The sequence below is a fragment of the Pristiophorus japonicus genome, chromosome 2, assembly GCF_044704955.1.
Source record: "Pristiophorus japonicus isolate sPriJap1 chromosome 2, sPriJap1.hap1, whole genome shotgun sequence".
Classification (NCBI taxonomy): Eukaryota; Metazoa; Chordata; class Chondrichthyes; family Pristiophoridae; genus Pristiophorus; species Pristiophorus japonicus.
Window position 1 is genome coordinate 196,876,621 of NC_091978.1, and position 22,551 is coordinate 196,899,171.

A 22,551-nucleotide genomic window follows, 5' to 3' on the forward strand; every position below is an offset into this window, starting at 1 on the left:
GGACTCGGCTCCACTTACCCGCCCCTCTCCCCGTAACCCTTAATTCCCCTATTGGTTAAAAATCATTCTATCTTTGACTTGAAAACATTCAATGAGCTAGCCTCAACTGCTTCGTTGGGCAGAGAATTCCACAGATTCACAACCCTCTCGGAGAAGAAATTCTTTCTCAACTCGGTTTTAAATTGGCTCCTCTGTATTTTGAGGCTGTGCCCCCTAGTTCTAGTCTCCCCGACCAGTGGAAACAACCTCTCTGCCTCTATCTTGTCTATCCCTTTCATGATTTTAAATGTTTCTATAAGATCACCCCTCATCCTTCTGAACTCCAACGAGTAAAGACCCAGTCTACTCAATCTATCATCATAAGGTAACCCCCTCATTTCTGGAATCAGCCTAGTAAATTGTCTCTGTACCCTCTCCAAAGCTAGTATATCCTTCCTTAAGTAAGGTGACCAAAACTGCACGCAGTACTCCAGGTGTGGCCTCATCAATACCCTATACAGTTGCAGCAAGACCTCCCTGCTTTTGTACTCCATCCCTCTCGCAATGAAGGCCAACATTCCATTTGCCTTCCTAATTACCTGCTGCACCTGCAAACTAACTTTTTGGGATTCAAAAAGAGTTTCATGCACAAGGACCCCCAGGTCCCTCTGCACCACAGCATGTTGTAATTTCTCCTCATTCAAATAATATTCCCTTTTACTGTTTTTTTTCCCCCCAAGGTGGATGACCTCACACTTTCCGACATTGTATTCCATCTGCCAAACCTTAGCCCATTCGCTTAACCTATCCAAATCTCCTTGCAGCCTCTGAGTCCTCTACACAACCCGCTTTCCCATTAATCTTCGTGTCATCTGCAAATTTTGTTGCACTACACTTTGTCCCCTCTTCTAGGTCATCTATGTATATTGTAAACAGTTGTGGTCCCAGCACTGATCCCTGTGGCACACCACTAACCACCGATTTCCAACTGGAAAAGGACCCATTTATCCCGACTCACTGCTTTCTGTTCGCCAGCCAATTCTCTATCCATGCTAATACATTTCCTCTGACTCCGCGTACCTTTATCTTCTGCAGTAATCTTTTGTGTGGCACCTTATCGAATGCCTTTTGGAAATCTAAATACACCACATCCATCGGTACACCTATCCACCATGCTCGTTATATCCTCAAAGAATTCTAGTAAGTTAGTTAAACATGATTTCCCTTTCATGAATCCATGCTGCGTCTGCTTGATTGCACTATTCCTATCTAGATGTCCCGCTATTTCTTCCTTAATGATAGTTTCAAGCATTTTCCCCACTACAGATGTTAAACTAACCGGCCTATAGTTACCTGCCTTTTGCCTGCCCCCTTTTTTTTTTAAATAGAGGCGTTACATTAGCTGCTTTCCAATCCGCTGGTACCTCCCCGGAGTCCAGAGAATTTTGGTAGATTATAACGAATGCATCTGCTATAACTTCCGCCATCTCTTTTAATACCCTGGGATGCATTTCATCAGGACCAGGGGACTTGTCTACCTTCAGTCCCATTAGCCTGTCCAGCACTACCCCCCTAGTGATAGTGATTGTCTCAAGGTCCTCCCTTCCCACATTCCTGTGGCAGCAAATTTTGGCATGGTTTTTGTGTCTTCCACTGTGAAGACAGAAGCAAAATAATTGTTTAACGTCTCAGCCATTTCCACATTTCCCATTATTAAATCCCCCTTTTCATCTTCTAAGGGACCAACATTTACTTTAGTCACTCTTTTCCGTTTTATATATCTGTAAAAGCTCTTACTATCTGTTTTTATGTTTTGCTCCAGTTTACCTTCATAATCTATCTTCCCTTTCTTTATTGCTTTTTTAGTCATTCTTTGCTGTTGCTTAAAATTTTCCCAATCCTCTAGTTTCCCACTAACCTTGGCCACATTATACGCATTGGTCTTTGATTTGATACTTTCCTTTATTTCCTTGGTTATCGACGGCTGGTTATCCCTTCTCTTGCCGCCCTTCTTTTTCACTGGAATATATTTTTGTTGCGCACTATGAAAGAGCTCCTTAAAAGTCCTCCAATGTTCCTCAATTGTGCCACCGTTTAGTCCTTGTTTCCGGTCTACTTTAGCCAACTCTGCCCTCATCCCACTGTAATCCCCTTTGTTTAAGCATAGTATGCTCGTTTCTGACACAACTTCCTCATCCTCAATCTGTATTACAAATTCAACCATATTGTGATCACTCATTCCGAGAGGATCTTTTACGAGGAGATCCTTTATTTTTCCTGTCTCATTACACAGGACCAGATCTAAGATGGCTTGCTCCCTTGTAGGTTCTGTTACATACTGTTCTAAGAAACAATCTCGTATGCATTCTATGAATTCCTCCTCCAGGCTACCCCGTGCGATTTGATTTGACCAATCGATATGTAGGTTAAAATCCCGCATGACTACTGCCGTTCCTTTTTCACATGCCTCCATTATTCCCTTGATTATTGCCCGCCCCACCGTGAAGTTATTATTTGGGGGCCTATAAACTACGCTGACCAGTGACTTTTTCCCCTTACTATCTCTAATCTCCACCCACAATGATTCAACATTTTGTTCATTGGAGCCAATATCATCCCTCACAACTGCCCTGATATCTTTTATTAACAGAGCTACCTCACCTCCTTTCCCTTCTTGCCTATCTTTCTGAATCGTCAGATACCCCTGTATGTTTAATTCCCAGTCTTGGCCACCTTGCAACATGTTTCTGTAATGGCCACCAAATCCATACCCATTTGTAATGATTTGTGCCGTCAACTCATTTACTTTATTTCGAATGCTGCATGCATTTAGGTTGAGTGTTTTCATCCTAGTTTTTAAACCATGATTTTTAGTTTTGACCCCTCCTGCAGCCCTTTTATATTCAGTGGCCCTTTTTGTTTCTTGCCTTTGGTTTTTCTGCCCTCCACTTTTACTCATCTCTTTTCTGTCTTTTGTTTTTGTCTCCTTTTCGTTTCCCTGTCTCCCTGTATTGGTTCCCATCCCCCTGCCATATTAGTTTAACTCCTCACCAACAGCACTAGCAAACACTCCCCCTAGGACATTGGTTCCGGTCCTGCCCAAGTGCAGACCGTCCAGTTTGTACTGGTCCCACCTCCCCCAGAACCTCTTCCAATGCCCCACGAATTTGAATCCCTCCCTGCTGCACCACTGCTCAAGCCACGTATTCATCTGTGCTATCCTGCGATTTCGGATGTTGTACTTGTATCTCCAATTTTAAATTCTCATCTTCGTGTTTCCATACCTTTATTGCCTCATCCATCTCCATATCTGCACTCTTCGCCAGCCTTACAACCCCATCCCCAAACTCTGACCTCTTGTTTAGGTCCCTTTCCCCTCACCCCACCACCGGTGGCTGTCTTTCAGTTGCCCAAGCGTCACATTCTAATTCCCTCCCTGAACCGCTCCACACAACTCTACCCTTTAAAGCTCTTCTTAAAACTGAACTCCTCCAAATATCTTTCTTAGGCTTGACATCCTTTTTTAAAAATCTGATTACACCTCTGTGAAGCACCTTGTGATGACATTAAAGGTGTTGTATAACTAAATTGTTGCTGCAAATAGGGCTTTTTTGAGGTCAAATTGGCTTTAGAATGACATGCCTGTCATAGGAAATTGAAACAAAGTCAACTATCTGTGGCTGAACCTGTAATCTGGTATATGAGCTAAACATGTCTGGAGTATGCGGACAATTGACCAACCTTCCTGAAAGGTGTACCAGTCACAGAACTGGGCTTCTTGCCACTTTGCTCTGCAAGCAATTTCTCCAATAAATACAATGCTGGAAAAGCAACAGAAAGTTTACCAATGTTCTGAGCTGTAAGCACAAGTTTTAGTTAAACTCTAGCAGTATCCAAATCTGTACTCTTGGAGTTTCCTGAGCCTGGTCTATTACCAGCATTGATTCAAGTTTTCTAAGTTTAAGGAAATGGGACGACTTGTTCTTGGATATTGTGTGCAAATGAAAACTGTTTTTTTCCAATAATTTGGTTTTGAGACTTTTAAGTATAGTGATGATAATGTGTGTTCATCAGACATCTAGCAGAACAAAAAAATAAACCTTTCCCAGAGAAATTAAATAGCACCTACTTTGTTACTACAACTTTATAAGCACAAAGAAAATAATTTTCTTCCAATGTCGTCTGGTTCTTCTTGTGCACATCTTAAAACTACAGCATTTTCAAAAATCAACTTGCAGAGATACATTATTGGCCTTAATGTAAAGAGAATTAGCCACTGTAACTGAATGGAAACAAACAAAACCTATAAATGTCTAAGTCCTGTTACCTGAAGACTTTCTACAACAGGTACAGGTGTCACTGGTGCATGTACGGGCCCCATCCCCTCGTAGAATGTGTACTCAGCCTTATCTGTGCTTATGATTGTCCAAGAGGCTCCATCGTTTATCATTTCTTTGTTTGGTTCTTTTGGACATGGAGTGGCCTGTTAAGGGAGGGAGGGTGGGTCAAAATGAAATTAAAAAACACAACTGTGACCATGACACAAACTAGATGCAAGTTGTACTGATTTACTTTATGGAGGCATAACATTTCAAACAGTGAAAGACCATTTCAGTTTTCAAAGTACAGTGGAACTTCTATTATTCAAGTACCAATTATCTGCCAATATTTTCACTGGACAAAGGATATTGTCGAGACAACCTACTACTACCGATCGCCATCTGTTTGATTTAAATTAACTTCATAGCTGAAGATTCAATTAGATTTAGGTCATAATGTATGTTTTCAATCCTGTATCTAGTGTCATTGCTACGCAAGAGCTTCAATACGTTTCTACAGAAGGCTCTATATAAATGCAAGTACTATTTGTTACATGTGCAAGACCAGAGTTTTGGGATTCTCGAATATCTTCTAATTTCCATTACCCGACAGGCGAGGTCGCCTCAATTATGGCAGATAATAGAGGTTCCACTATAAGTACATTTCCATTATTTGAAAATTAAAAATCATTGAATTTACATCGACAGCAACAGAGCATAAAATTTATTACAAAATCTTTAAAAAATTAATTTTTTCTGCAATCTCTTAATACGGTTCAGGTTTAAATGAATAACCAAACAAAATTACTATATGTGCAACATATTCTTACTAAACTACAGGTTTAACATCTTGAGAACCTAAATTCAAACTGTGTTGACTATGTTACTCCTGTTCCCAATGTACTGTTCCACAAACAATATGGGCTGAATGCAGGTCATGTTTGTTGCATTGTGTTCAACTAATGGTCAAAGTTTTTTTCTTTGAAAAAGCTGCATTTTGAGCATGGATTCTCACGTGGGATCTATTAGCATCCAGAATTAAAAATAAAGCATATAGTTAGCTCAAGGATTTACAACAATTTGGTTTAGCGATATCACTTTAACTTCTGAATTCGGAGGTTGTGGGTTCAAGAACCACTGCAGGAACTTGAACCCATGATCTAGGCCAGCACTTCAGTGCAGTACTGAGGGAGATCTGCATTGTTAGAGGTGTCGTCTTTGGGACAAAATGTTAAATCTATGTTGTCTGCCTGTTTCGACGGAAATGAAAGATTCCATGGAACTTTTTCGAATAAGAACAGCGAGTTCTTATGGTGTACTGGCTAACATTAATCTCTCAACCACCACCAAACAACAAATTAACTGGTTACATTGGTTGTTAAGTGCTGGGACATAATACAGATGTGAAAAATAGTACATAAATAAGTGTCTTTTCTTTTGTTAGTAATTTACACTGATTGAAGAAATATTCAGCTGAACTGAGTTCAATAGATTTTTTAAGTGGGAGAAGTAGAATTCATGAATTTTGTAATATTTTAGATTTCTAACTAATTTTAGAATACTGGTAGTACAGTATTTTGAAAAGCCACAAGTACACATCTCAAATTGAAAACACTGCAATTTGTCAAGTTACATTCTTAACGCTAGTTCTGAGTGAATACAACAAAACTGCCATCCTGAAAACAGTATAACACCTAGTGCAAATAAACCTTCAATGTAAAGGTGGTTTTTCAGTTACATTTTTTATATCAAATACAATAGCCAATTTTATATCAAATACTATACCCAACACAAGCCTTCTAGCCCATAAAGAATATCTACCACTGAAATTTGACTGATACCTAAAACTTGTGCACAATCAAAGCTCTGATGGCTCAGTACATCACAATAAATTCATACAGGGGTACACAGACTTGAGACTCCCAAAGCAAGCGCTCTATTCGGAACTCCTTCACGGCAAAGGTGGGCAGAGGAAACGTTACAAGGACACCCTCAAAGCCTCCCTGAGAAAGTGCAACATCCCCACCGACACCTGGGAGTTCCTGGCCAAAGACCAACCTAAGTGGAGGACATGCATCCGGGAGAGCGCTGAGCACCTTGAATCTCATCACCGAGAGCATGCAGAAATCAAGCGCAAGCAGCGGAAAGAGCGTGTGGCAAACCAGTCCCACCCTCCCTTACCCTCAACGACTATCTGTCCCATCTGTGACAGGGACTGTGGTTCGCGTATTGGACTGTTCAGCTACCTAAGAACTCATTTTAAGAGTGGAAGCAAGTCTTCCTCGATTCCGAGGGACTACCTATGATGATGATGATGGGTTCCAAGTTTGATCATTAGTCTTTACTGACTGTTAATCACAGCTAAGGTGGGGTAGTGGGGGCAGCATTTCAGTCATATCTGCAAACATTTGGGGGAGGAAAAAAGACAAAATATCAGCTAAGGTTCTTGACGCTGGTCAATTTCTAGTAACTATTTTTTTCACTGGAGAGTGATTAAATGCAGATGTTTTGTAAGGGCAAGATCAGACTGCATTGCGATTTCTCTCCCTCTCACCCCCAGTTAAATTGTTCCCCAACAGTCATTCCAAACTCACTAAAACAACTTGCATTTATACAGCGCCTTTAATGTAGTAAAAACGGAGTGTTATCAAACAAAATTTGACACCGAGCCACAGAGATATTAGGACAGGTGGACCACATACAGGACTCAAGTTTCGGCCTGAGTTGCTCCTATTTTGTTGGAGCAACTAGTTTAGAATGGAGCATCTTAGAAATTGCAATTCTTGGCATTTAGCTTGCTCCAGTTCTAGTGAGTTAGAATAGTTTCATTTTAGAACAGATTTTTTTTCCAAAAGGGGGCGTGTCCAGCCACTTACACCTGTTTTGCAAGTTTAGGCAGCGAAAAGCTACTCTGAACTAACTTAGAATGGAGTAAGTGTAGATTTTTGTACGCTCAGAAAAACCTTGCCACACTTATAAATTAGGCATAGGGAACGAAAGATGGGGTGGGGGGGAGGGAAGTTTACAAACATTAAACACTTCACTTTTGCAAATAAACAGCCATCATCAATAATAAATGATAAATCAATAAATCAACCAATAAATCAATTTAAAAAATTTTTAAAAGTTAAATATAAAAAAATTTAGAAAAAAGAATAAATAAAAAATTATTTCTACTCACCTACTGCAGCACCGGGAGCCCTCCAACAGCGTGCTGGAATGGGCCCCCCCCAGTATCTCTCTCTCTGTCAGTGTCTCTGTGTTTCAGACAGCAAGGGGTGCCGGGGGGGGGGGGGGGTGGGGGAGGAAGAGGGGCAGGAAGGGGGGGGGAGGAAGGAAGAGGGGCAGGAGGGGGGGGGGGGGAAAGAGAGGGGGGGAAGAGTAAAGAGAGGAGGGAGGGACGGGGGGAGGAGGGAGGGAGGGAAGGAGGGAGAGAAAGAGGCAGAACGGGCCGGGCCACCGCCGCCACTTTGGGCAGGGGCCGTCCCCAGCGAGATGCCGGGTGGGCCCCACTGATATGGAGGAGGTGGGGGGGGGGGGGGGGGGGAGAAAGAGAGAAGGGGGGGAAAAGAGAGAAGGGGAGGGGAGGGGGGGGGAAAGAGGGGAGGGGGGGAGAAGAGGGGAGAGGAGGGGTGGAGAAGAGAGAAGGGGAGGGGGGGAAGAGGGGGTGGAGAAGAGAGAAGGGGAGGGGGGAAGGAAGAGAGAAGGGGAGGGGGGGAAGGAAGAGAGAAGGGGAGGGGGGGAAGGAAGAGAGAAGGGGAGGGGGGGAAGGAAGAGAGAAGGGGAGGGGGGGAAGGAAGAGAGAAGGGGAGGGGGGAAGGAAGAGAGAAGGGGAGAAGAGAGAAGGGGAGAAGAGAGAAGGGAGGGAGAAGAGAGAAGGGGAGAAGAGAGAAGGGGAGAAGAGAGAAGGGGAGAAGAGAGAAGGGGAGAAGAGAGAAGGGGAGAAGAGAGAAGGGGAGAAGAGAGAAGGGGAGAAGAGAGAAGGGGAGAAGAGAGAAGGGGAGAAGAGAGAAGGGGAGAAGAGAGAAGGGGAGAAGAGAGAAGGGGAGAAGAGAGAAGGGGAGAAGAGAGAAGGGGAGAAGAGAGAAGAGGAGAAGAGAGAAGGGGAGAAGAGAGAAGGGGAGAAGAGAGAAGGGGAGCGGGGGGGAGAAGAGAGGAGAGGGGGGGAGAAGAGAGAAGGGGGGGGAGAAGAGAGAAGGGGAGGGGGGGGAGAGAGAAGGGGAGGGGGGGGGAAGAGAGAAGGGGAGGGGGGGAAGGAAGAGAGAAGGGGAGAAGAGAGAAGGGGAGAAGAGAGAAGAGAGAAGGGGAGAAGAGAGAAGGGGAGAAGAGAGAAGGGGAGAAGAGAGAAGGGGAGAAGAGAGAAGGGGAGAAGAGAGAAGGGGAGAAGAGAGAAGGGGAGAAGAGAGAAGGGGAGAAGAGAGAAGGGGAGAAGAGAGAAGGGGAGAAGAGAGAAGGGAGAAGGAGAGGGGGGGAGAAGAGAGAAGGGGAGGGGGGGGGGAGAAGAGAGAAGGGGAGGGGGGGAGAAGAGAGAAGGGGAGGGGGGGAGAAAGAGAGAAGGGGAGGGGGGGAGAAAGAGAGAAGGGGAGGGGGGGGAGGAAGAGAGAAGGGGAGGGGGGGAGGAAGAGAGAAGGGGAGGGGGGGAGGAAGAGAGAAGGGGAGGGGGGGAGGAAGAGAGAAGGGGAGGGGGGGAGGAAGAGAGAAGGGGAGGGGGGGGAGGAAGAGAGAAGGGGAGGGGGGGGGAGGAAGAGAGAAGGGGTGGGGGGGAGGAAGAGAGAAGGGGAGGGGGGGGAGGAAGAGAGAAGGGGAGGGGGGGAGGAAGAGAGAAGGGGAGGGGGGAGAAAGAGAGAAGGGGAGGGGGGGAGAAAGAGAGAAGGGGAGGGGGGGGAGGAAGAGAGAAGGGGAGGGGGGGAGGAAGAGAGAAGGGGAGGGGGGGAGGAAGAGAGAAGGGGAGGGGGGGAGGAAGAGAGAAGGGAGGGGGGGAGGAAGAGAGAAGGGGAGGGGGGGAGGAAGAGAGAAGGGGAGGGGGGGGAGGAAGAGAGAAGGGGAGGGGGGGAGGAAGAGAGAAGGGGAGGGGGGGAGGAAGAGAGAAGGGGAGGGGGGGAGGAAGAGAGAAGGGGAGGGGGGGAGGAAGAGAGAAGGGGAGGGGGGGGAGGAAGAGAGAAGGGGAGGGGGGGGAGGAAGAGAGAAGGGGAGGGGGGGGAGGAAGAGAGAAGGGGAGGGGGGGGAGGAAGAGAGAAGGGGAGGGGGGGAGGAAGAGAGAAGGGGAGGGGGGGAGGAAGAGAGAAGGGGAGGGGGGGAGGAAGAGAGAAGGGGAGGGGGGGAGGAAGAGAGAAGGGGGGAGGAAGAGAAGGGGGGGGGGGAAATAGAAGGTTGAATGGGGGGGGTGGGGGGGGAGAGAAAGAGAGGCTGAACGGGCCGGGCCGAGCCTCAGATGATGACGACACTTCGGGCAGGGCCCACCCCAGCAAGATGCCAGGCGGGCTCTGCCGCCATTGGGGAAGGAAGAGAAGAGTTGGGGGGGGGGGGGGAAAAGAGGCGCTGAACGGGAGGGAGGTCCAGTCCAATCTTCGCCCAGTGAGCCCATTCGGGCCCCTCCCATGCAGCCTTGGGGGTCCAGAGCTACTGCACATGTGCGCACACTCTAGTGCGCAGGTGCAGAGGTGCCGCACCTGGCTCCGCCCCCGACCCCTTGTGCTATGCCACGCCGAGCACGAAGACGTCCTGAGGAGACCGGAGAATAACAAGGTAAGTTTTCGGTGCCCTTTTTCTTCCAGAAAGTCGGTGCACCTTGGAGATGCGCCGTTTTTCCAGAGGGCGGAAACTTGTGCCCACAGTCTCAGAATTAGGTTTTAAAGAGCGACTTAAAAGGAGGCTAGGTAGAATGCAGGCTGGAGTGGATGAGCTAAAGTTTACGGAGGGTGAAAGATGGGAAACTGGCCAGGAAAGCATTGGAATATTTGAATCTGGAGGTAATAATAGGATGGATGAGGGTTTCAGCAGGTGAGCTGAAGCAGGGGCAAAAAGTGGGCAATATTATGGAAGTGTAAGTAGCTGGTCTTGGTGCTGGAGAGCATGTGGTCGGGAGTTCAACTCAGGGTCAAATAGGATGTCGAGGTTGCAAATAGTCTGGCTCAGCCTCAGACAGTGTCCAGGGAGGGTGGTGGAGTCGGTGGTCAGGGAAGGGAGACCACCATTAAAGACTGGTTATTGAGACGAGGTACTAGACAGCTACTTGCGCCGATGGAACGATACATCAAGAGCCAGCTCTTTCAGCAATGGGGGTTGGGGGGGTGGGAAGAAAAAGGAGGTTGATGAGGATAAAATAGAGCATCTGTATCCAGGAAACAAGGCAGCCAGCTAAAATCTTATACACCTTCCTTGGCCAAGAGGGAAGTCATGTAACTTGCTCACAAATCTCTGTCAATGTTATTTTGAAACCAGCAGCTAGGAGATGCTACAAGTACAGCCCAGGTTGCCAGCCCCAAAAACTTGCACCCTATCCCTTTTTGTGGCAGCACAGTCCCTTTTCACCATTACCCTAATCACCCCATAGAGATCAGACACTAATCTTGGTCCAGCCACAGATAAAACCCACATCCTATGGGCACTACACAATGGTGCTTTGCTCCCATACACTGCACCAAATTATCCTCTTAATAAAAGTAGTAGTCAGAATTAGGAGGCAAATGTGTTTTGTTCCTCCATCCCCATACTGTCTAATGTTGAGAGAAACCAAGTTTCAAAATCTCTCACCAAGTTTAGTAAATCCAGTCCCTGCACTCTGCTTCTCTGAACAGGTTGAGATCAGGCATGCACCATTTGAGGAATCAGTGGGAAAGCACGATGCTGAACATGTTAACAACCACTACGGATATTATCAAAAGTCTATTGATGCAATAAATAACTACAACTCATCTGTGAATGATATTTAGTACATTTCAGTTGAAAGATTTTGGTAGGAATGGGGATTAATGCCATAAATATTCACATTCTGCATCTACATTATTCAACTACAACGAAATTGTGAACAGTTAGGTAAACATTGTCTCAAAACAATTTGAGACTGAATGTGAAAAGGAGCATTAGACTGTAACTTTCAGTTGCAATACTACACCAATGTAGTAGACAGGTATTTTGCTGTACACAATGATTATGAATAACTAAGCAGATCGCTGCATAATTTAATATTCCTGAAAATGTTCAAGTCAATAAGTTTAGTTGAGAAAGACTGCCTGCACTGTTGCCCATCTACCACTGCTCTGTAGGTACTGTTCAGTTGAATTCTGTTGTTCAATTTAATAATCAAAGCTGATCTACACCAGGGGAAGTACGCAGTAAAGATGGCTCGGATTGCTGGTAGAAGTGTGGAAATCTTCAAGATTAATGGATCATATTTATAACTTTCAACACTGGACCTGCTCTACAAACTGCATGGTCTATCCCATGCTTGAATCCATCCCCTCTACACATCCAAGTGATGACTGCAGGCTGTCAATTCTCAGACTGTAACCAGAACAATGCGAGATGATGTTGTGTGTTTGTGACATGTGTGCTGCATCTCAACATTCTGCACTTACTCAAAAAGTCTATGGGGAGCTTCAGGAGAAAAGATTCACACATGGCTGGCTTAACTTATTTTTAACTCCGTTTCAGACACGGTTGTCTCTGGTGGACAGAATTTCAAATGCAGGATTATCATCATCATAGGCAGTTCCTTGAAATTGAGGAAGACTTGCTTCCAGTCAAAGTGAGTTCTCAGGTGACTGAACAGTTCAATACGGGAATTACAGTGTCCGTCACAGGTGGGGCAGACAGTCATTGAAGGAAACGGTGGGTAACTACCACTTGCAGAACTAGCTACCACAGCAGACTACTGCAAAAAAATCTGTAAAACTGCCCACTAATGCATTAGTATAATTTCTCTTCAATTCTTATTGCTTCCAACAACTACTGGAGTCAAATGTGTGAAACATCTGTCTATGTTAGCTGTATCTAGCTATACCTTACTGTTATTTCACCCAATACCGGACAATCCAAAAAATTAATTTGTACAACATTTTCTTACTTGGAATTGGATAATCCTTTCTTGCGAGAGGCATAGGTACATTCTTTCTGTATCCTTCAGGTAAAATGCACACTTATGGAGCTGTGATACTGGGTCATCTGCATCTAATAATGCTGTCTGTTTATCCACTTTACGAATTATCTGTAAGTGATTAACATATTTAAGGTCAGTTTATTGGATTCCAAGGTGGTCTTGGTTGTGAAAGGTGGGATAGAAAATGCCCTTTTATAACTACTTCACAAAAAAAAGTCAGCAATCACACGTCTGGAAGCTAACACAACCCTGGGCCACGACAGAACTGCCACCTTAGTTAATATATTGACCTTGATGAAAAGGAGAGATCTCTACCACAGAAAAGAAAAATGCTTGCAAATTATGGAACCCTGGAATGAGGGAACTGCCAGTGATTGATGGTTTGCAAAGACACATGGTTGAGATCAGTCAACTAGTCTGCAAACCATAACTTCACTGATGGGGAGTTTGCTATCAGGCCTATTAACCTGCCAATACAGTCGTTCAGATATCTCAAACCAAAGGTTTTGAGGCTTCTGTGTTTTTTTTTATTATAAATTCGTAGCCAATCGTTTCCAATTCTTTGTCAAGTCACAAACGCCAGAGGTCACCCTGCACCAGTCAAGGATCACTCTGCGCCAATGCTCTTAGCCAAAAGGCCTAGAGCCACTGCACCGTTCCTGGAAGTACTGCAATACCAGGTTCGTGCCATGGAGGTGGATGGGTCAGGTCCCCCACACACCTCCGTGGAGGTGGATGGGTCAAGCCATCCCACCCACCTCCTGTTTACAAAAATGTAAGCATATACCTTCCTGACCAGGGAGAAACCACCCGGAAGTCATGGTGGCTGGTCAGGTTAGTTATGCAGATCTTAGCCAAAAGGCCGAGAAGGGATCCAAACGCATTGAAGACGATGCTTTTTCCAATGGAAAAATAGTTATTTATCCAGGCCAGGGTTCCTCTTCCTACTCAGTCATGAAGCAGCTTACATGGCTTATATTTTCTTTGTGAACATCTGTGGACTTGGTTCCTAAGCAGTTCAGTTTGCTTTGGACCTCTTGGGCCAGAAACCACAATGTTCAGTAATGTCGGTCTCCAAAGCAAGCATCACCGATATAAATGCAAATTAAAATGAAATAACTGATCTTGTATTCAGATCAGTAGTATTTTGGGGCAGGAATTTTACTATTTGTATGATAGTTTTCAAAATGAGCAATGTAATGTCTCTCACATGCTCGCTGCAATTTAAGAAGTTTAAAGGTATGGACTGATGAGCGAGTTTTTGTATTCAAAGTTGGTTTATGTCAGTGCTGGGAAAGACCACCAACATTTTGTCCAAGGTCACAGTATTGTGACAAAACACTCCCAGAACAGGAATAACTTGTTAGTTGCAGGGTAAAGCTCCCACTACCCTACTCTAACATAATGCATCAATTCCAAATCTGAGGAGCGGTCCCAGCTGCATCAGTGTCAACTTTGCCATTTAATACAGCACTCTTTTATGGTCTCACTGAGACTGCTCAGTGTCACACTTGTCTCAGTGAGAAGGCTGTGGGTTCAAGCACATAACCTAGGCTGAAATTCCAGTGCAATACTGAGGAAGTGCTATAGTGCCAGAAATGTAACCTTTTGGATACAATGTTAAAAGCGAGGCTCTGTCTTCCCGGTAAGGTGGACTTAAAGACTCTAAGACATTATTGAAAGATCAAGGAGTTATCGCAGTATCTTAGCCAACATTCCAACACTACCAGAAGCAGATTAACTGATCATTGATCTCAGCTGACATTTTTGCCAATAAAACAAAAAACACATTTGGAGAAGTAATTTGTTGGCTGTGAAGTGCTTTGAAACATCCTGATGTTGCAATGAGGTGCTATACCGATCTAAATCCTTACAATCTTTTTGCTCAACTCAAATTCACTTAATCCTTGAACATTTCCTCAAAATTAACCTGATGCATGGTTTCTAACCTATCTAAGGCTAAGTAAATCAGCAGCCAGCTAAAACGGCAAATGCACCCTCAGCAGTCGTAGAAAGCCATACAAAGCAGAAAGTCACAGGTGTGTTACCTGTTCTGCATTGAGCTAGCTGACTTCAATGTGCCTGGATTAGGGAGTAATTAGAAGACTAAAGTTTCTGCATCTGGTCACTATCCAATGAAATTTTTTTGGAAGCCCACGTCTATTAAAAACAGGATCAACTTTGCAACATCACCCCTTCTGCCCCCGTGGTCAAATAGTGTACTGAGTCTGGAATCACATGATAAAGGGACTTTGAGCAAATTGCCAAAGGGCTGCCAATAGCATAAATTTCTCTGCCTTTGAGATACAAAGATGGCAAAATAAACACACTCACAAAATGCCAAACATTTAGGTTTGAACACTAGACTATTAAAGGCACGCAAATAAAAGAAAGCCACTGTACCAGTCTGGGGAGTGCCATCCCAGTAACAGAACACACTAGCTTCACTGTCTGACCATAATGAATGTATCCGTCGCGTACGGTGAATTCTTCTCCCTCCGATTCTTCATCATCCACTGCAGATAACAAAAAATATATTTACAGAATGTACTTGGACAGCCAATTTAGTTGCATAATCAGTAAAGGAACCTGGTCAAAATACCTCTGTACAATAATGTACACATTACCTGCAAATGACTATTGATAGATGCTGTCAATTCCTTTCTCCATGATGAACTGCAAGCACATTATTGCTTTTTGCTCATGATGAATATCTTCCATAATTATATAATTGATTGTATTACAGTAATCAGCAACTGTGCTCAATAAATAAAACCTGCTTTTCGGGCTAATGTTGGTTTGCACCAAATAGGAACTGATCAATAGGAGAGCAAGGATACCTGGAAACTCCTGCTTACAAGTGCTTTCATTAACATATCCAACATGAAATTTAGAAATTTAGATGATTAAGTTTTAAAACCGGATTAAGGATATGGTGAACTCTTGAAGCAACATGATACTTTGAAAATAGGTTTCACCTCCAAAACAGACTGGAATCAAAGAGGAAGATGAACAGTAAGTGAAAGATTTTGAATTGGTTTTAACGCTTGGAAAGGTTAGAAATTATGGGCCCAAGTTTGCCCCCTCTGCTAGAACGGCACAACTCCATGAGGTGCTTGGACTTTGTAGTACAGAAATTGCACCGATTTCTTACCTCAATTCTCCCCGTTGGTTCCAGGCCTGTGGCGCAGCGCATCGGAACGCGTGGTGGGCGGAGCTACAGCCCTGTGCCGAAAAGAGTGCCGGCAGCTGCGCGCAGTAGCTTCTGGCCCTCTCAGCGCGTCCTGGCTCCGGGCGACCCTATCCCTGGCCAAAAGGACGACGGATGTTCGCCGCCCCTATTCCAGGCCGAGTGCCCTACCGCTGCCTTCCCGCACTGAGGGCTACAAGAGACAGGTTGGTTTGGGGGGGGGGGGGGGGGGAAAGAGAAGAGTTTTTTGGGGGGGGGGAAATGGAAGAGGGGAAAAAGTTTTGATCGGGGGGGGGGGGGGGGGAAAGAGTTTTGATCCGGCAGGGGATCTCTTCCCTCCCTCCCCCCTCCCCCGTTAAGATGCCGCGTTCATCACCCAACCCCCACAGCCTGCCGCGTTGAGCCTTCGCCCTCACTCCCTCCACCTCCCCGTTCAGGTGCCGCGTTCTCCCTCCCATATCCCAGGCCGAAGTGACTCCCGCATGGCCAGCCGTTGCCGAGTTTAGTTGAAGGTAGGATTTACTTCAGTTCTTTATTTGTTAATTTAATTATTTACTTCTTTATTTTTTTTTTTTTACTGAGTGCTTATTACTTTATGTGCTTTGTTTGGTGCTTGGTGGTGCTTGAAATATAGTTACTTGCACCGATTTCTTAACTCTAGGTAAGGTTTTTCTGTGCTGACCAATGTTAGTTTGGAGCAACTATTTGCTGGCCAAACTCGCTTAAATGGCCAAAACAGGCGCAAGTGGCTGGGAACGCCCCCTTTTTGAAAAAAACTAAATAAAAAAGAACCTAACTAATTCACTTACACTGGCGCAAATTAAATGGTCAGAATTGCAACAAAAAAGATATTCCAGAAAAATCAAGTTGCTCCAAAAAAAAGAGCAATTCCTGGGGAAATTTGGGTCCTATATTAGGGGATATTAGATATAATAAAAGTGACATTAAGTTAAAATAGTAGGAATAGGACAGCCAAGTGACGACACAATCAGTGGAACTAGTATTACAGTTTAAATGTTAATTTTAATAATTTACAATTAACTTTGCTATAATAAAGCTACCCCCGACATTAATTATTGTTGTATTAGTTAGTGTTTGTTTCAGTGCCACAGCACGAGTTGAAAACTTACAAAACCCAGGTAAGCTCAGCAAAACAGGAATTTCTCTGGTCATGTTAACATAAGAATTAGGAGCAGGAGCAGGCCATTTGGCCCCTTCAGCCTGCTCCACCATTTAAGATCATGGCTGATCTTCTACCTCAACTCCACTTTGTTGCACTACTCCCATATCCCTTGTCTTCCCTTAATATTCAAAAATCTATCGATGTTTGTCTTGAATATACTCAACGACTGAGCATCCACAACCCTCTGGGTTAGAGAATTCTGATCAGTCACCACCCTCTGAGTGAAGAAATTTCTCATCTCCGTCCTAAGTGGCCGACCCCTTATTCTGAGACTCTGACCCCTGGTTCCAGCTGAGGCCCAAGCACTGATCCTTACGGTACCCCACTAGTTACAGTCTGCCGACCCAAAAATGGCCTGTTTATTCCTACTTTCTGTTTTCTGTCCATTAACCAATCCTCAATCCATACCAGTATATTACCCCCAATCTCATATGCCCTAATTTTGTTTAATAATCTCTTATGTGGCACCTTATTGACTGCCTTCTGAAAATACAAATACACCACACTCACTGGTTCCCCCATATCTACTCTGCTAGTTACAACCTCAAAAATCTAAGATTTGTCAAACATGATTTCCCTTTCATAAATCCGTGTTGAATCTGCCCAATTCTATTATTTTCTAAATGCCCTGTTACCACGTCCTTAATAATAGATTCTAGCATTTTCCCTACTACTGATGTCAGGCTAACTGGTCTGTAGTTCCCCGTTTTCTCTCTCCCTCCTTTCTTAAATAGTGAGGCTACATTTGCTACCTTCCAATCCGCAGGAACCTTTCTAGAATCGATGAAATTTTGGAAGATGACATCTCTATAGCCACTTCTTTCAAAAACCTAGGATGTAGGCCATCAGGTCCAGGGGTTTTATTTAATCTTTTTTTTTTTTTTAAAATGGTCTCTGCATTAACATTTTTAATCCAACAATACTAAAAATAAATTTTAAGATTAAGAACAGTTTTGAATTATATAGAGAAACAATTCTATACTTGGTGCTCGGAAAACAAGTCATTAAATAAAGTAGAAGTTAGATCACAGTCTGAATTGCAACACTAGAAATATAATTACTTAATTAAACAGCTAATTAGATTGTCACTAAATACCAAAGGTAGTTTAAAAAAAAATAAAGATAATGCCTATTCAAGTACTTTTTAAATGTAATGAGGGTTTCTGCCTCTACCACCATTTCAGGCAGTGAGTTCTGGACCCCCACCACTCTCTGGGATAAAATATCTCCAATCCCTTCTCATCCTTTTACCAATTACTTTAAATCTATGCCCTTGGTTAGGGGAAATAGGTCTTTTCTATCCACTCTCGAGGCCCCTCAATTAAGTCTCCCCTCAGCCTCCTCTGTTCCAAAGAAATCAACCTCAGCCTATTCAATCTTTCCTCATCGCTAAAATTCTCCAGTCCTGGCAACATCCTCCTAAATCTCCTCTGTAGTCTCTCTCGTGCAATCACATCTTTCCTATAATGTGGTGACCAGAATTGTCCGCACTACTCTAGCTGTGGCCTAACTAGTGTTTCATACAGTTCAAGCATAACCTCCCTGCTCTTATATTCTTTGTCTTGGCTAAAAAAGGCAAGTATCCCATATGCCTTCTAAAGCATTTTATCTACCTGTCCTGCTACCTTCAGGGATCTGTGGACGTGCACTCCAAGGTCACTCTGTTCCTCTACACTTTGCAGTATCCTACCATTTATTGTTTATTCCCTTGCCATGTTAGCCTTCCCCAATCGCAATACCCCCCACTTCTCCGGATTGAATTCCATTTGCCACTTTTCTGCCCACCTGACTAGTCCATTGATATCTCCCTGCAGTCTACAGCTTTCTTCTTCACCATCAACCACACCACCAATTTTTGTATCTGCAAACTTCTTAGAATGGCCCCTACATTGAAGTATAAATCACTAAAAGCAAGGGACCTAGTACTGACCCTGCGGAACCCCACCGGAAGAGCTTTCCAGTCACAAACACCCGTCAACCATTATCCTTTGCTTCCTGCCACGGAGCAATTTTGGATCCAACTTGCCACTTTGCATTGGATCCCATGGGCTTTTACTTTTCTGACCAGACTATGTGGGACCTTGTCAAAAGCCTCGCTAAAATCCATGTAGACTACATCAAATGCACTACCCTGATCGGCCCTCCTTGTTAACTCCTCAAAAAATTAAATCAAGTTAGTCATACACGATCTTCCTGTAACAAATCCATGCTGACTGTTCTTGATTAATCCGCGCCTTTCTAAATGACGATTAATACTGTCCCGCATAAGTTTTTCCAATAATTTGCCCACCACCGAGGTTGGGCTGATAGGCCTGCAATTACTCGGTCTATTCCTTTCTCCCTTTTTAAACAATGGTAAAACATTAGTAGTCCTCCAGCACCACACCTGTAGCAAGAGGAGAGTTTTCCGATCTCCATTGACTTCAATTTTACGAAGGCTCCTTGATGCCACATTCAGTCAAATGCTGCCTTGATGTCAAGGGCAGTCACTCTCATCTCACTTCTGGAATTCAGCTCTTTTGTCCATGTTTGGGACCAAGGCTGTAATGAGGTCTGGAGCAGAATGGTCCTGGTGGAACCCATACTGTACATCGGTGAGCAGATTATTGATAAGTGCTGCTTGATAGCACTGTCGACGATACCATCCGTCACTTTGCTGATGATTGAGCGTAGATTGATGGGGTGGAAATTGGCCAGATTGGATTTGTCCTGCTTTTTGTGGACAGGGCATGCCTGGGCAGTTTTTGACATCGTCGGGTAGACATCGTCAAGTGTTGCAGCTGTACTGGAACAGCTTGGCTAGAGGCGCGGCTAGTTTTGGAGCACAAGTCTTCAGCATGACAGCCGGGATGCTGTTGGGGCCCAAAGCCTTTGCTGCATACAGTGTGCTCAGATGTTTCTTGATATCACATGGAGTGAATCAAATTAGCTGAAGACCGGCTTCTGTGATAGTGGGGATCTCAGGAGGCGGCCGAGATGGATTATCCACTCAGCACTTCTGGCTGAAGATAGCTGCAAACGCTTCAGCTTTGTCTTTTGGACTCGCACGCTGGGCTCCACCATCTTTAAGGATGGGGATGTTCATGGAGCCTCCCCCTCCCGTTAGTTGCTAATTGCCCACCACCATTTACGACTGGATGTGACATGACTGCAGAGCTTTGATCTGATCCGTTGATTGTGGGATCGCTTAGTTCGCTCTACAGAATGTTGCTTCTGCTGTTTAGCATGCTTGTAGTCCTGTGTTTGGAGTGTCTCCAGGTTGGCCCCTCATTTTTAGGTACGCCTGGTGGTGCTCCTAGCATTTTATTTTGGAAGTATTTAATGGGGTGCTTTAGTATGTGCACCACACACTTGTAACCTAGAGCCACTGTCAGTTGGCCCCATCAATACTATAATTTTTCTTATTCTTCAGTGGTGTTCAAGTCAGTTTTATTCCTTTTGATTTGCTTTTTTTCAAAAATAAATTAAAAAGTACATTTTAGAAATATGGAATAGAGCTCTTCCCTTCTCAAGCATCTAATGTCAGCAAACACTCCCAGGTCAGGCACAGCCAAGCAAAGTATAGAGTCCATCTACTATATCCCAATCTCAGAACCAGAAACTTTGTAGCCAACAGAGGAGAGTTGCATTCCATTAATCTAGGCTGTATTTGAACCCGGGATCCAAAGTGACAGGCCAATCGTTTACCCCACTGCGTCATCCAGTTCCTGTTATGCAAATCTTCCCCCCCACCGCTTCAATTTTCTTTCAACCGAATACCACCAAAGACAAATCTGCACGATTGCATTCTATTAAAAACATCAGAGATAAAACAGCCACAAAAGTTCCATGTCCACCCCAGTAAATACCTCTAAAATGTTATGAAACATGATGATGAAGAGGAAAGTCATGGGCTGCAGGAGGATATCAATCTACTGGTTAGGTGGGCAGAGCAGTGGCAAATGGAATTTAATTCAGAGAAGTGTGAAGTGATGCACTTTAGGAGGGCTAATAAGGAAAGGGTATACACATTAGGCGGTAGGCCACTTAATAGTGTAGATGAAGAAAGAGACCTTGGAGTGCTTGTCCACAGATCCCTGAAAGTAGCAGGCCAGGTGGATAAGGGGGGTTAAGAAGGGAGACGGAATGCTTGCATTTATTAGCCGAGGCATGGAATACAAGAGCAAGGAGGTTATGCTTAAATTGTATAATACTTTGGTTGGGCCACAGCTGGAGTACTGCATGCAGTTCTGGTCGCCGTATTATAGGAAGGACGTGATTGCACTAGAGAGGGTGCAGAGGAGATTTACTACGATGCTGCCTGGAATGGAGAATTTTAGTTATGAGGACAGATTGGATAGGCTGGGTTTGTTCTTATAGGAATAGAGGAGGTTGAGAGGAGACCTCATTGAGGTGTACAAAATAGAGGCTCCTGGACATAGTGGATAGTAAGGGTCTATTTCCATTGGTGGAGGGGTCTATAACGAAGAGGCAGTTTTAAGGTGGTTGGTTTAGAGGGGATTTGAGGGGGGCTTCTTTACGCAGAGGGTATGGGGATCTGGAACTCGTTGCCCGGAAGAGTGGTGGATGCAGAAACCCTCACCACTTTTAAGAGATGGTTGGATGGACACTTAAAGTGCCGTAACCTGCAGGGTTATGGACCTAGAGCTGGTAATTGGGATTAGACTGGATGACCTTGGATGGCACAGATATAATGGTATGTACTGCAGGGAATAGAATACGGCCAGCGTGATCTCCTGGACTAGTTTCGATTGGAGAGGAATTTTCCCAGATTTTTGTTCCCTAAATTGGCCTGGGTTTTTATCTGGTTTTTGCCTCTCCCAGGAGATCACACGGCTCCGGTTGGAGTGAAGTGTAGAATGTTTCAGTATAAGGGGTGTCGCAGTTGTGTGAGGCGGACTGGTTGGGCTGGGTGCTCTTTGCCTTTCCGTCATTGTTGTTCATAGGTTTATATGTAACCTTTAGGGCTGCTGACCAAGGGCCGTGCGGCTCTTTGTCAGCCAGCGCGGACACGATGGGTCAGAATGGCTGTATTCTGCGCTGTAAATTTCTATGCTTCTATGTAACAAAAGATCACAACCTTAGCCATCAGCATGAGTCCAACAACTTCCTCCCCCCCACCTCCTTCGGAAACAACACAACACATGGTTAAGCCTCTGAGCATACCAGACCATGAATACACTCTTTTATATCGTACATTGACCACCATCCAACCAACTGCCTCATGTTGAGAGATCCTGTGTAAACATGGCGGTACAGGAGCTTGCTTGTAAAGTAAAAGACAATTCACAGCAGCCCCACATATCATATGATGGCAACACCAGCTTTTGTGGGATGGGGATAGGAAGAGTGTAAGCATAAGGAGGAAGGCATTGGATGGAGAGATGGGCTTCAGTGAGAAAGGGGGGGGGGAGGGTGAGGAGAGAGAGAGAGAGAATGGGGTGGGAGAGGAGAGAGAGAGAGAGAGAGAGAGAGAGAGAGAGAGAGGAGAGAGAGAGAGAGAGAGAAATGGAGTGGGGAGAGGAGAGAGAGAGAGAGAGAGAATGGGGGGAAGAGAGAGAGAATGGGGGGAAGAGAGAGAGAATGGGGGGGAAGAGAGAGAGAATGGGGGGGAAGAGAGAGAGAATGGGGGGGGAAGAGAGAGAGAATGGGGGGAAGAGAGAGAGAATGGGGGGGGAAGAGAGAGAGAATGGGGGGGGAAGAGAGAGAGAATGGGGGGGGAAGAGAGAGAGAATGGGGGGGGAAGAGAGAGAGAATGGGGGGGGGGAAGAGAGAGAGAATG

At 44.8% G+C, this 22,551-nt stretch overlaps 1 protein-coding gene and 1 pseudogene across 2 annotated transcripts in view; both read right to left on the reverse strand.

Annotated features, from left to right (window-relative positions):
- The window catches only part of rbpjb (recombination signal binding protein for immunoglobulin kappa J region b), a 148,420-nt gene that overhangs the window by 12,227 nt on the left and 113,642 nt on the right, over positions 1-22,551 (reverse strand). For both annotated transcript variants that reach the window (XM_070870700.1, XM_070870702.1), the window contains 3 exons: positions 14,800-14,912; positions 12,364-12,504; positions 4,307-4,462 (listed from right to left, as the gene is read on the reverse strand). In XM_070870700.1, coding sequence (XP_070726801.1) covers positions 4,307-4,462; positions 12,364-12,504; positions 14,800-14,912 — 410 coding nt within the window. The remainder of the gene's footprint in view (positions 1-4,306; positions 4,463-12,363; positions 12,505-14,799; positions 14,913-22,551) is intronic.
- LOC139252283 (U2 spliceosomal RNA) lies at positions 13,040-13,270 on the reverse strand (annotated as a pseudogene).